Source organism: Lipotes vexillifer, unplaced genomic scaffold (genome assembly GCF_000442215.2).
Source record: "Lipotes vexillifer unplaced genomic scaffold, Lipotes_vexillifer_v1.1 scaffold1456, whole genome shotgun sequence".
Taxonomy (NCBI): domain Eukaryota; kingdom Metazoa; phylum Chordata; class Mammalia; order Artiodactyla; family Lipotidae; genus Lipotes; species Lipotes vexillifer.
In genome coordinates this window covers 398953-413123 of record NW_006789256.1, presented here as the reverse complement: position 1 = coordinate 413123, position 14171 = coordinate 398953, and the positions used below count along the sequence as shown (strand labels likewise).

General features: G+C 40.3%; 1 protein-coding gene and 1 non-coding gene across 2 annotated transcripts in view; both read left to right on the top strand.

Annotated features, from left to right (window-relative positions):
* SCAPER (S-phase cyclin A associated protein in the ER) overlaps window positions 1-14171 on the top strand; it is a 240365-nt gene that overhangs the window by 160181 nt on the left and 66013 nt on the right. Inside the window, exon 7 of the mRNA XM_007462447.1 lies at window positions 7587-7742. Coding sequence (XP_007462509.1) covers window positions 7587-7742 — 156 coding nt within the window. The remainder of the gene's footprint in view (window positions 1-7586; window positions 7743-14171) is intronic.
* Window positions 1882-1954, top strand: TRNAG-GCC (transfer RNA glycine (anticodon GCC)). Its single transcript has one exon. It is a non-coding gene; the product is annotated as a tRNA-Gly (tRNA).

Below are 14171 nucleotides of genomic sequence, written 5' to 3'. Positions count from 1 at the left end.
CCCTACAATTGATTATTGTCTTCTGTTAAACATTGAGAAGTATAATTTGGGGGTCAAAGAATATGCATTAAGGATTTTGATCCATATTGCCAAATTGTCCTACATAAAGATTACATATGAGTACGTCCTTTTACCCTCAGCCTAGACACTGTCGGATATCATCATTCTTTTGAGTCTTATCCAAACTGAGAGGCGAAAATATTTCATTTTTTATATTAGTAGTTATATTGAACATTTTTTAATGTTCACTGGCCATTTTAATTATTTTGTGAGTTGCTTGTTCATGTACTTTGCCCATTTTTCTATTGGAGGTATTGACGTTTTTAATTGTAAAAGCTCTTCATGTATTAAAATCATTAGGCACATGCATAGAGGGGCAACCATATGAAATATAGCAAGAGGGCAGCCATTTGGAAGCCAAAAAGAGAGGCCTCAGAAGAATCCAACCCTGCTGGCACCTTGATCTTGGATTTTTTTGGCTTCCAGAACTTTGCTGAGATATGGATGTAATGTGCTAAAGAACAGCCAACCATCTTGTACTATGAAATGGACTCCAGTGCTGTAGATGATGCTCCTATTTGTCAGGATCAGTGTTGATTCCCTGTGATAATCCTCTGTTTACAAGGTCTTAGTTCATTACTTTTGATCAGATTCTGTCATCAAACAGATGGCTTCACAAGAAAGCCAGATAGTAACTATCCATAGATAAGAAACCATTGTGAAAACTCAGAATGCAGGAGGTAGATGAGACTGAAGCATCTCCCCCCGGACCTCAGAGATCAAGAAGTACCACATTAGAAGGGTAAGAGGAGCAGCTACACTCTGACCACAGCAGCCCTCCTACAGGCCAGCACAGCACTGCATGAGCCCCCATCCCCCCACAAGCCTGTGGTTTCTCCAGTGGGAAGAGGGAGCCCAAATGTACATCCAGCTCTCCCAGCATTGTGGGACACTTCCACTTGGGTCTCACCTCACCGGGATTGCTGGGGGAATGTGCAGAGCTTGACCACTGGTGATCAAGTAGAAAGGTGTGGAGGGGCTGACAGCAGTCAGCACTCAGATCTTGGTGGACTGTATTGCTGCTTGCAGTGGTGCCCAAGCAGAGATCCCAGGCAGCAGCTCTGCCCATCTGTGGAACTGAGCCTGTAGCCTCATCTGGCCACGGAGCTCAGTTGGCAGTTCTGCTGATTAGGGTCCCCAGTCCCCAGACTGTACTGGGTGTAGAGCTTGTTTTACCACACAACGTGGGAAGGAAAGCAAATTATCATCCTTGCACTCTAGCTCAGCATCGCCTTCATTCTGAGCATCCAGGAAGGCCAGCTGGGGAACCCAGGCAGCTGCAAAGCCCAAACTACAGCCCTTCTCAGGCAGGGAACCAAGCCAACAGAACTACCCAACTGTTGAGCTTAGCCTCTGACCCCACATAACCAGGAAGACTGAACAGTAACCCTGGGCAGTCTTAGAGCCCAACTGTTGTCCCACTCAACTACAGAGCATAGCCTGCATCCCCACCCCACAATGGAGCCCAGACAAAGACTCTCCCAACCACAGAGACAGTTTCTTTACCCACCCAACTATGAGATATAAATGGAGGCCCTTCCCAACCAGAGAGGCCAGCCAGCGACCTTGCTCAACATCAGAGCACAGCGAGCAGCCAACCTGATCAAGAAGCCCAGCCTGTGGCACAGCTTTTCAGAATATTGAAGGAAAAAACTGTCAACCAAGAATGCTGTACCCAACAATGCTGTCCTTCAGGAATGAAGGAAAAATAAAGACTTTGCCAAACAAACAAAAGCTGAAGAAGTTCATCACCACTAGACCTGCCTTACAAGAAATACTAAAGAGCATTCTTCAAGTTTAAAGAAAAGGATGATAGGGACTTCCCTGGTGGTCCAGTGGTTAAGACTCTGCACTGCCAATGCAGGGGGCCCGGATTCAATCCCTGGTCAGGGAACTAGATCCTGCATGTCGCAACTAAAGATCCCGCATGCTGCAACTAAAGATCCCACATGCTGCAACGAAGATCCCGCACGTGGCAATGAAGATCCCGCGTGCCTCAGCTCAGACCCAGTGCAGCCAAATAAATTTAAAAAAATTTTTTTTAAACTAAAGGATGATAAGTAATAACATAAAAACATATGGATGGGCTTCCCTGGTGGCATAGTGGTTAAGAATCCACCTGCCAGTGCAGGGGACACGGATTCGAGCCCTGGTCCGGGATGATCCCACATGCTGTGGAGCAACTAAGCCCGTGCGCCACAACTACTGAGTCTGCGCTCTAGAACCCACGAGCCACAACTACTGAGCCCACATGCTACAACTACTGAAGCCTGCGTGCCTAGAGCCTGTGCTCCACAACAAGAGAAGCCACCGTGATGAGAAGCCTGCGCACCGCAACAAAGACTGGCCCCCACTTGCCACAACTAGAGAAAGCCCACATGCAGCAACGAAGACCCAATGCAGCCAAAAATAAAATAAATAAATTTTTAAAAAGACGAAAAAATACATATGGATGTGTAATACTCACTGGTAATGGTAAACATATAGTCAAAATTCGATCCTCTGGTATTGTAATGGTGGTGCATAATTCACTTACAAGTCTAGTTTGAAAGTTAAAAGTCAAACATAATAAGACTTCCCTGGTGGCGAGTGTTGGGAGTCTGCCTGCCAATGCAGGGGACATGGGGTCGTGCCCCAGTCCGGGAAGATCCCACATGCCGCAGAGCGGCTGGGCCTGTGAGCCATGGCTGCTGAGCCTGCACGTCCGGAGCCTGTGCTCCACAACGGGAGAGGCCACAACAGTGAGAGGCCCGCATACCACAAAAAAAAAAAAAATCAAACATAATAGATATAAACATAACCACAGTAATTTGTTATTGAATGAACACTATAAAAATACATAAATTATAACATGAATAACCTAAAATATAAAGAGGGAGAAATAAAAGTACAGTTGACTCTTGAACAAGACAGGTTTAAAATGTGCAGGTCCACTTACATGCAGGTTTTTTTCAATAAATACTATAGTACTACACAATCTGTGGTTGGTTGAATCTGTAGATGCAGAACCGAGGGTATGGAGGGCCAATGATGGGGCTTGAGCTTCTGCGGATTTTGGTATCTATAGCGGGTCCTGGAACCAGTTCCCTACAAATACTAAGGGACAACTGTATAAAGTTTCTGTATGCTATCAAACTTTTTATCAACTTAAAATAGGATGTAATATATATGTTTTATTTAAGCCTATACAAACCTGTAGTAGATACATATAGTGTAAAGAAGTCAAAGCATACTGCTGCAAGAAGTCATCAAATCACAAAAGAAGACAGCAGAAGAGGAAGCAAGGTTCAAAGGATCTAAAAAACAGAAAATAATTAATGAAATGACAATAGTAAGTCCTTACCAATCAGTAATTATCAATACGTTAAGTGTAAATGGATTAAATTCTCCAGTCAAAAGACATAGAGTGGCTGAAGGGATAAAAAAACAGTATCCAACAATATGATGCCTATAAGAGACTCATTTTAGCTTTAAAGACACACATAGACTGAGAGCAAAGGGGTAGAAGATATTTCAAGGAAATGGTAAGCAAAAGAAAGCAGGAGTAGCTATATTTATATCAGACAAAATAGATATTAAGCTAAAAATGGTTAAAAGAAACAAAGAAGGTCATTATATGATAGAGAGGTCAATCCACCAAGGATATGACAGTCGTATGGTAAATATTTATGCACCCAACATCGAAGCACCTAAATATATAAAACTGATACTAAAAGAACTAAAAGGAGAACAAAACAACAATACCATAATATGTCGGGACTTTAATACCCCACTCCCAACAATAGATAGATCTTCCAGACAGAGAATCAGTAAGGAAACAGCAGATTTCAACAACACTGTAGGCCAAAAGGACATAACAGACATATATAGAACACTCCATCCAACAGCAGCAGAATACATATTGTTCTCAAATATGCATGGAACAATTGCTAGGATGAATCCTATGTTATGGCACAAAACAAGTCTCAACAGTTCAAGAACACAGAAATTATATCAAGTACCTTTTCCAATCACAGTGGTGTGAAACTGGAAAACAGTAACATTTTACAGTATATACATATGTCAAATCATCACATTGTACACCTTAAACTTACATGATGTATATATCAGCTATATCTCAATAAACATGGGGGGAAAATACATTAGCCCTTCATCTTACACGTTTCAAATGCTTTTTCTGTTTGTCATTATTGCCTTTTAAAATATTTAAGTTTTCTATTATTTTATGATGAAGTGTGTCAACATACACCTAACAAAATTATCAATACCTATGTACCAACTTGACAACATCTTTCAGTAACCAATAACATTTTTCCATATTGTCTTAGATATTTTTTCTTATTGGTAAGAAACCAAATGTTGTAGATACAGCTAACTCCCCATCTCCATCCCTTTCCTCTTACTCTCGCTCAAGATGTAAATCACTATGTTAGAGTATGTGTATATAGTTCCTATGCATTTTTATAAAATTTTTATATATGTGTGTGTAATATATATGTATATATGTAAATATATACAAATATATATAAATATATTTGTGTATATAAAATTTATATGTATATATATAATAAATATCCATAAACAATATATTCTGCTTTCTATTTTTTGTGTTATTTAAAATTTACATAAATGCTATCATACTATTTTGTCAGTTTCTGTGTTCACATAACATGGGGTTGAGATCTATGTTGATGCATATAAATCTGATAAATTTATTTTAACTGCTCTACAGATTCTATTAAATGAATAAATTCCCAGTTCATCCATTTTCTATTTGAGGGCAATAGTTTCTATTTTTTCACTATTTCAAGCAATGATACAATGAATATCCTTGTAGAAACCTTCTTTTGCACCTATATGGGAGTTTCTCAAGTTTATATGCCTACAGTAGGAATTTATGAATGTTATGATAAATGCATGTCCAACTTTACCAAGTAACACCAAATTGTTCTCCAAAGTGATTTTACAGATTTCACTTTCCATCAGTAAACGATAGGAATTCCATTTCTTCATATCCTTATCAGTGTTTTATATTAACTCACTGATTTTTGTCAGTCTGATATTTGTGAATGGTATTTTGTGTTGTCTTCGTTTTCATTGTATTTATGATTAGTAAGTTTGCATGCATCTATTTTTAAAATACTGCTATTATTACTACTAGTAACAATAAAACTAACAATAAAATGTATCAACTTCTTTGCATGTATTAGCTTATCAGTCACTTATTACAAGAACCCTATACTAACATTCTGTTACATTAAAATGGAAACAGACTGGGCTTCCCTGGTGGCACAGTGGTTGAGAGTCCGCCTGCCGATGTAGGGGACATGGGTTCGTACCCCGGTCCAGGAAGATCCCACATGCCGCGGAGCGGCTGGGCCCGTGAGCCATGGCCGCTGAGCCTGCGCGTCAGGAGCCTGTGCTCCACAGCGGGAAAGACCACAACAGTGAGAGGCCCGCGTACTGCAAAAAAAAAAAAAGGAAAGAGACTAAGAAGGGCGAGGTAATTTGCCCAAGGTCATCCAGTAACTTGCAGAGCTAGGGTTCAATATGTCAATATGTCATTTTCCTTCATTATAAGATAATAGGGTTAGTGGTCATCATTTCATACTTCCCAATTTTAAAACTGTAGGATAGTGGTCCCCAGCCTTTTTGGCACCAGGGACCGGTTTTATGGAAGACATTTTTTCCACGGACTTGGGAGGGGGTGGTTTTGGGATGATTCAAGCGCATTACATTTATTGTGCACTTTATTTCTATTATTATTACATTGTAATATATAATGAAATAATTATACAGCTCACCATAATACAGCATCAGTGGGAGCCCTGAGCTTGTTTTCACTTGCCACTCACTGATAGGGTTTTGATATGTGTCTGCAGGCAATTAATTTATTATAGTCTGTGCAGTCAAAGCTCTCTGCTAATGATAATCTGTATTTGCAGCCACTCCCCAGCACTAGCATCTAGTACTTCTTCAGCTCCAGATCATCAAGCATTAGATTCTCATAAGGAGTGTGCAACCTAGATCCCTCGCGTGCGCAGTTCACAGTAGGGTTCGCACTCCTATGAGAATCTAATGTCACTGCTGATCTGACAGGAGGTGGAGCTCAGGCGGTAATGCGAGCTACGTGGAGCAACTATAAATAAAGATAAAGCTGTGACAAAGCGAGAGAGAGGCTTGGACATATATACACTACCAAACGTAAGGTAGATAGCTAGTGGGAAGCAGCCGCATAGCACAGGGATATCAGCTCGGTGCTTTGTGACTGCCTGGAGGGGTGGGATAGGGAGGGTGGGAGGGAGGGAGACGCAAGAGGGAAGAGATATGGGAACATATGTATATGTGTAACGGATTCACTTTGTTATAAAGCAGAAACTAACACACCATTGTAAAGCAATTATACTCCAATAAAGATGTAAAATAATTAATTTAAAAAATAAAGATAAAGCTTTGCTGGCTCACCGGCCGCTCACCTCCTGCTGTGTGGCCTGGTTCCTAACAGTCCTCGGATGCTCAGTAACCAGATAAATGCATTTCCACATGTAAAAGGAGAAAGGGAACATTATTTTATACCTTTTAAATAGTAAACTTAGAAGAGGCTCCAAACATGAATTATTCATCAGCTTTCCTTCCTTTTACAAAAAACTGTATTAGTAAATGAATAGTGATAGGGATTTTAGAGCACTTACAAGCAGAAGCATCAATTCCTTTGCACATATTGCTGAAAGTTTGTATGTGTTGATTTTCAGAACTGCTATATTCAGAGTCCTGCGCTTTTCATACATGTAAATGCAGTAGCACTGAATTGGTATAAAATGTCTAAGCTAAGGCTGATTTATCTACAAGGTCATTTATAGTCTTCAGATATTTTCAATTATTTCTGCTTTGTAGACTAATAAAAGAACTACTGTTGTTGGTCCAGGTTAATAAACAGCTCTGGAAAACTGTTTAATAGACTGAAAAGATGAAAATGACTTCATAAATTTTACTGTCAATTCTCAGGACTGCTACTTTTCATAACAGAGAGCAATTAGATTCTCACTGTTATTCTCCTAATGGTGATAGGGTTTAAAAAAAAGTAGAGAATCTAAAGTGGCATTAGAAGTTTAGGTTGTAACAGGAGTGTCTGGGTAGCATTATCTTATTTTCTGAATCCCTGAATTCTGGTGAATTTAGCTTCCTAGCACTTTAGGAAGTGCTGCTTTTCAAGAGGATAGAGATCATTATAAATCATTTCAATTATTGTCAGACTCTCTAGACCAGTGAGAATGATCAGATGATCCCTTTCCTGAAAAAATAGCATCAGAATAACCAAAAGAGAAAAGAGAACCATTTACAGAAATAGCTGATTATTCAGGACTAAATCTAAGGAAATTGTTATTTAAGATGCTGTACCCAAACCTGTGTGTGTTGTGTCTGCTTGCTTGAAGGGTCTAAGCCTGTGTTTGTTAAGATTTATCTTTGAAGGTGAAGATGTTGCCAGACTATGCAGATTGATAACACACATTTCTCCCCAAATCTAGCTACGTGGTGAACATTGGTCTGATCGACAAGCTTTGTGGCTGCTTCCTCTCGGTGCAAGGCCCGGTGGATGAGAATCCGAAAACAGCCACATTTCTGCAGCATGCCGCAGGGTTCTTACACGGAATGTGCACACTGTGCTTTGCTGTCACCGGAAGGTAAGGCCTCTACTTGATGTCAGTCTGGAGTCAACTTTTGAAACATCTCTTGGATTTTGCTCATTTTAGAGTCATTTCATAGGGATGTACATGGTCATCTTGGGCTCTTTTCCTCTTTGTGCTACCTCTGTCCTTATTGGCTTCGCATATTGAGACTTGTCTAATATGTCTCATTTTCCCTGGCTACATGCTCCTGTCAGAGCTTTTTTTTCTTGTTGGTGTCATAAACTTAACTATAATTTCTACAAGAGACCTTAGAAGTCATCCAGTTCCTCTTCCACTGAGATCCAGAGGAATCAAGTGATTCTCCTTGAGTCAGCAAGTCAGTGACAAAGCCTAGACCAAATCAAGTCAAGCCTTCAGCACAACACGGCACAGCTTCACAGTGCCCTGACCATCACATGCTTTCAATTATAGCCTCCTAAGTTCTTTATTTTCCCCTTTGTCTTTCCAAGGTATCTCCATGAATAAGAGAAAGGAGCCATCCAAAAATAGTAGCCCCCTGACGTCACACATGACCCATGGGCATCATTTTAGCCAGTGTGCCGGGGACTACGACTGGCCTGCTTGGCCGTTTGAACCCCCTCACCCCACCCTGTGGACTGTCCTCAAAAACAGTAATTCTCTAAGAGAGACAGAGTAAACCGCCTCGTGTTCTTTTCTCTCCCCTCCTACCAAGTAAAAATCATTTGCAATAGTGACTCAGTGTTTCTGATAGAAATATGACATATCCCTCAGGCATATTAAGGATGTTCAGTAAAACAATTTTCTTACAATTAAATTCTAAACAGCACTGCATACAAATTATATATATATATATCAGGGATTTGTCAAGAAGAAACTAATGATTTGAAACTAATAAAGTCTAGCTACTTAAAGAAATCTTATCCAGCCATATTCAATGTACACACAATTCTAATGTCTATATTCAGAATATTTTAAAAGAGAATTTGTTTTCTGAAATGAACTTCCTCAATATTTGTTAGTCTGTTATGCATAGGACCGGGACACCCACCTATTCTTCCTTATTCTTGCCTAGTCCCTCTACCCTGAGTCACATTTCTAGGAAGATTAAGACTGTCTGAGTGTCAAGGAAGCCAAGCATGGCCTGTAGTCAGTGTTGCACTTAGTCTGTTCCCTCTAGAAATGTAGCCAGAGCCTACCTTCCAGGGATTTGATGAGAACTCAGGAAGTGGCTATTTGTAGGTCTGTGACCTAAGTAAGTTCGGGTGGTCCCACACTGCCCAGAGGCTGGCAGCAGTAACAGGGCTCCATCCAGGGCACTGGCACCTGCCAGCTTGGAGGCTGCCATGCTGCCCAGCTAGCTCCTGTGCAGTAGCCAGGCCACTCCCTGGGAGGTATCCTCTCACCCAGGAGACCCTTCCAACACTCACTCTTTTGTATACACACCATTATAAACCTGCCAGCGTCTCAAGTCTTTGCCACCTATACTCTTTCCTTGAATCCAGATGAATATCACACACATAAACATTTCCATATGTGGTTGTTGTATAGTTTGTGGGCTTCAGCTTTCACTTACACATGGATTCAGTCACTTGAAATCTGTGGAACTTGAAAGAAGTTTAAAGGTCATTAATAGCCACTCATTTTTATAGGGAAGGCAACTGAGCCAAACTAACTTGAATTAGGACCCAAGATTCCTCCCTTGGTGTTCCCTCCTACACACTTGACTTTATATTATTCAAAATATGGGAGCATACGTTTTGTTTCTTTGAAAATTTTCTCAGTTACATATGTGGAAAACAGGATCCTCTTCTCTTTAACACACACAGTCATGTCCTTGTCTAGTAGACATTGACTGAACATCTGCCTTGGGCCAGACACCAAGCTAAGTACTAAGGTTACTGCCCTCAGGGAGCCCAGAGTCTGGTGTGGAGTCAGACTTGCAAATTAATAGCTACAACATAATAGCTGCAACAGAAGAGAATGTGCACAGAGAAGGAAGTAAAGCACTTCCAAAGGAGGTCAAGAAGGGCTTCAATGGCCTAAATCTTAAAGGATCCAGGAAGACAAGTGGAGTAAAGAATTCATTTGGGAGAAAGGGCATAATATGGGCACTGCATGATATAGTAGATGTTATTGGTGCCTGTGGCCTATCAGGAGGTCACCTACAAGTGGCTTCCTGTATTTCTCTGCCTGAGGATATTCACTGAACAAGTAGCTGTTTGCTAGAAGTGCCAGGGAGTTAACACCCCCAGGAGTGACTCTCCAACAATACATTGGTGAGTAATATCCCAGCTCCGCTAACCCTCAGTGGGACAATCCTGAGGTATGTTCTGTACAGTTTCTCAAAGGGGCCCAGTGGTAACCTGTTCATTAACACATACTTGACTGGCTTTTCTCCCTACCCTCTTTTCCTTCTCTACTTCCTCACAAATAAACTACTAACACCCATATCTTTGTTTCAGGGACTGCTTTGGGGGCAACCCACACCAAGAGTTATGGATATATAAGACATTGTCTCATGTTCTGTTTGACGTAGTTTACAATAGGGTGACTGTGAAGAGTGGCAGGAGATGAGGTATTCAGTGCGCTCCATACATGTTCAAATTTCTGTGATAGGATGATCACTCCTGAAAACTATAGAAGTGACTGGAATGGCATGATCCTAGAGGCAGAAGGAATAGTAAAAAGGCTCTTGAAATGTTGAGGACCTGTGGAGACAGTAGAAATAGAGAGGAGCAGATACACTGAGGACACAGAATAAATGTAAGGGAAATGGCATAGAGCTGATAGTGTGGGATGTAAAAGGAAGTGAGGAGTCTGCAATGACTCCCAAGTTTCTGACTTGAAATTTTTGAGTAGTAGATGGTATAGTCTCCAAATTAGGGGATATACATGGTTTTCCGTGATTCTAGACATGCCTAAGGATTATCCAGGCAGACCAAAGTGTGAGTGTGTACGTATGAAGTTTATATATAAAACCTTATTCTATACGTATATACACACACTCATAAAATGAAGTATAATTATTTCTATGTACATATACAACTGGATTTTAAATAAATCAATGATTAACCCTTAGTGTTTTTTAAGAATTCTTCATCTATTTTTTACCCAATATAATTTCCTTCTCCAACCTCAGTTACTTTGCAAATTTCTATTGGTAGGCCTTGCTACAAAAGCAGGTTCGGGTGGTTTCCTGGCTTAATTTACCTAGGAAATTCTTAGCAGTATCAGTGTAAGCTGCTTCTCTGAGAGACAAGAAGAATGACTGCTGTTCTTCCTCTCATCCTTCAATCTTCCAGCGTTTCCTGAATACTGCCAAGCTACAGGAATACAGGGAGTTTTTCCTACATCTTCTGATTTGTTTACCTCTAATATTTACAGCCCATTTTGTGCTACAATACTTCCCATTTCTTTGTGGAAACTATATTTTTAAACTATAAACTACAATGGCCTGTTGAAAGCACTTTGTTGCATGTGTTAAATAGTCTCAGCACAAGGTCAAAGCCGTGTGTGGGGAGAAAGGTAGCTTGGTTGTTGTTATACTAGAGGAATTCACATAATTCCTGTTGGGGCTGCCAAGGGAAGCCAGCCAGAGCCTGAGCGCAGAGGAAGGCTTGTCCTCAAAGCCCTTCTGTGACCAACAGGAGTAAAAGACAAAGGGGGCCCAGCGAGACCTTCAAAAACTGCCTCTTGTGAACTGGCAGACCCTGAGATAATTATGTACACTAATTGATAGCACAGGGCTTTGAGTAAACACTTTGCAGTCTGCCGGTGGCTGGCCTTTGTGATGGTGACTATAGCAGGTCTGCCTTTGCACTGCCCTCCTATTGTGCCCTTAATCTTCTAATTTTTACCTAGGTTTTCTGAAAGACAATTTGGGTGTCAGTATTTACACTGTTAATCTCTGCTTCAGCATGGGGGAGAAAAGTACTAACATGATTTTTGTACCAGCCTTGGTTTTGAACAGTAAACTTGCATTTCTTTAAGTAAAAATCAAAATTCTGATCTTCTGGTGAAAGGATTGATTTTTATATTAGGATTACTCTACAATTTTAATATGCGAATTGTTCACAAGCTATAATTCTTAATCACTTCAACAAAATTCAACAATCTGTAATAGGACTTTCAGAAATGACTGTTTGGCCTTAACTGTTACCAGTTTTCCATTCTTGGGCGTGCAAGAAATAAGGAAAAAAGGATAGTTTTCAAATCTCAGGGCAGTGACTCAACTGCCATAATTGGCTAAGGCTCGAGTACCCCTTAAGGTGTTGGCTCCTTAGCCAAACTAATAGGATCCGAACAGTAATGAGTGATTATAAATTGTAACCAACACAAAACCTTTCACTTAATCAGCAATCATTTCTAGATGCATAACTATGCAAAGTACTATAGCAAGAGGGCCAAGAAGTAGTGGATCCAAAGTGAAAGAGTTTACAGTCCTTATGACTGCACAGAAGAAAAAGAGGAGCTTGTAAAACTTAGTTAATTCTGATTGTTTGGAAAACACTATTCTGAATGCTAGAATATTTTTACACAAAAAGAAATTTGTTATTATGTGTATTTGTGGTTTTTATTTTCGCATCTGTAAACTACACTAACAAAATGAGTTCTAGCCAAGGTCTCTGGAAACCTGTGTCATAAAAAGATAAGAATGATTTGTAATTTAGCCCATTAATTATGTGGATATAAATGAGTGCTTCTCAAGTGTTTAAGGGTGCTTGAAAACCATTTGTTCAAGCAAAGGTAAACTTTAACTCTGCCTGCCTGAATTATTCATTCATTCATTAGACAAATATTTATACAGTGCTTGCTCTGTGCCAGGCCCTGTGCTAGGCTTGGGAGAAAACAAAAATGACTAAGATGTTGATCGAGTCCTCAAGGACCTTGTAAGCTAGTAAAGAAGAGGTATATACAAATATCCATGGTATAAGGCAGAGAGTGATACAGAGGATAGAAGATAACACACAAAAAGCACTTAGCATGCTGCCTGGAACATAGTAAATGATTAATAAATATTGGATTATCACATCATCATTGATGGACTTCAGAGGAGGGAGAGATCATTCTTAGTTGTAGGAATTAGCTGTTTTCTAGAGCAACTAAAATTTAATCTAGGCCTTGGAAGATAAAAAGGGTTGGAACATTTAGAGTTGAGAAAAACATAGACAAAGAAAATAGCATACACAAAGACATCAAAGCAGGAAAAAACATGAAGAATGAACAGAGTACTTAATTTGGCTGGATTTTGAGATGTGTGTAGTGGTGATTTTAGTGCCTACCAGACTGTTATGATGTTCAAATGAGGTAATAAATATAAAAATACCGTGTGATATATAAAACAATTGCTGAATGTGGTGGTGGCAGTGGTGTCATTAAAAGCCTTTGATCAGGGCAATGACATGCTAAAAACCATATTTGGGAGTTATCGTATGAAAGTGTATGAGAGAGGCTGTAGAAAGTGGGAAAGACCATTAACAGCATCTGGGCAAGAGGCAAAAGGAATGGAAAAGAAGAATCTTTTTAAATCCTCTCATAGTCTCTCTTTTTATGTATGGTATCACTGGTCTCTTGGGCATCAGGCTCCAGATGTCATCTCTCTCTCAACCGTCTTCCTTGTACCCCAGATCTAATGTGCTGTCACGTTCCATTGACTGGAAGGAACCTTCAAGTCACCTTAATCCAGTCTTCTGTTCAGATTTGTAGCTCTTCAATAACTTCTTTCAGTTTACATTTGAGTATCTTCATTGACAGGGAACTTATTATTTACCAGGGGAGCCTATTCTGTCACTGATCAGTTTTAATGCTTTAAAAGCCTCTCCTTATACCAAGCTGTAATCCGTCTCCCTAATACTACCTACTAGTACTAGTCCTATTTGCTCCTTGGCAACATATAGATTATTCTAACCCCACTCTTCTCCCTGCACTTCTCCCGTCTCACCGTACCACATATTCTCCTTTGCTTTCATTCTTGTTCCAGTTACTATGGTTGTGTAACAAATTACCCCAAAACTTAGTGGCATAAAACGACAATCTGTTAATCTCACAGATTCTGTATGTCAGGAATTCTATCAAGAAACAGGGAAAATGGCTCATCTTTGTTCCACAGTGTCTAGGCCTCAGTTGGAAGACTTGAAGGCTGGAGGTTGCAAACATCTGTGTGCTTGTTCACACATGACTGTAGTTCACGCTACCTGTTTGTTAGGGACCTTTCCATGTGGTCCCTCTGCACAGGCTAATTTGGGCTGCACAGCATGGTGGAGGTTCAAAGGAGGAGCATCCTGACAAGTGAGAGAGCTAGGTGGAAACCATGTCACCTTTTATAACCTAGCCTCAGGAGTCCTGCAGCCTCCTCTCCACTGAATTCTGTTCAGCAAGGCAGCCACAGAGTCCCATTCAGCTTCAAAGGGAGGAGAAGTAGACTCCCATCTCTTCATGGGCAATATAAAGGTTCTGGAAGAG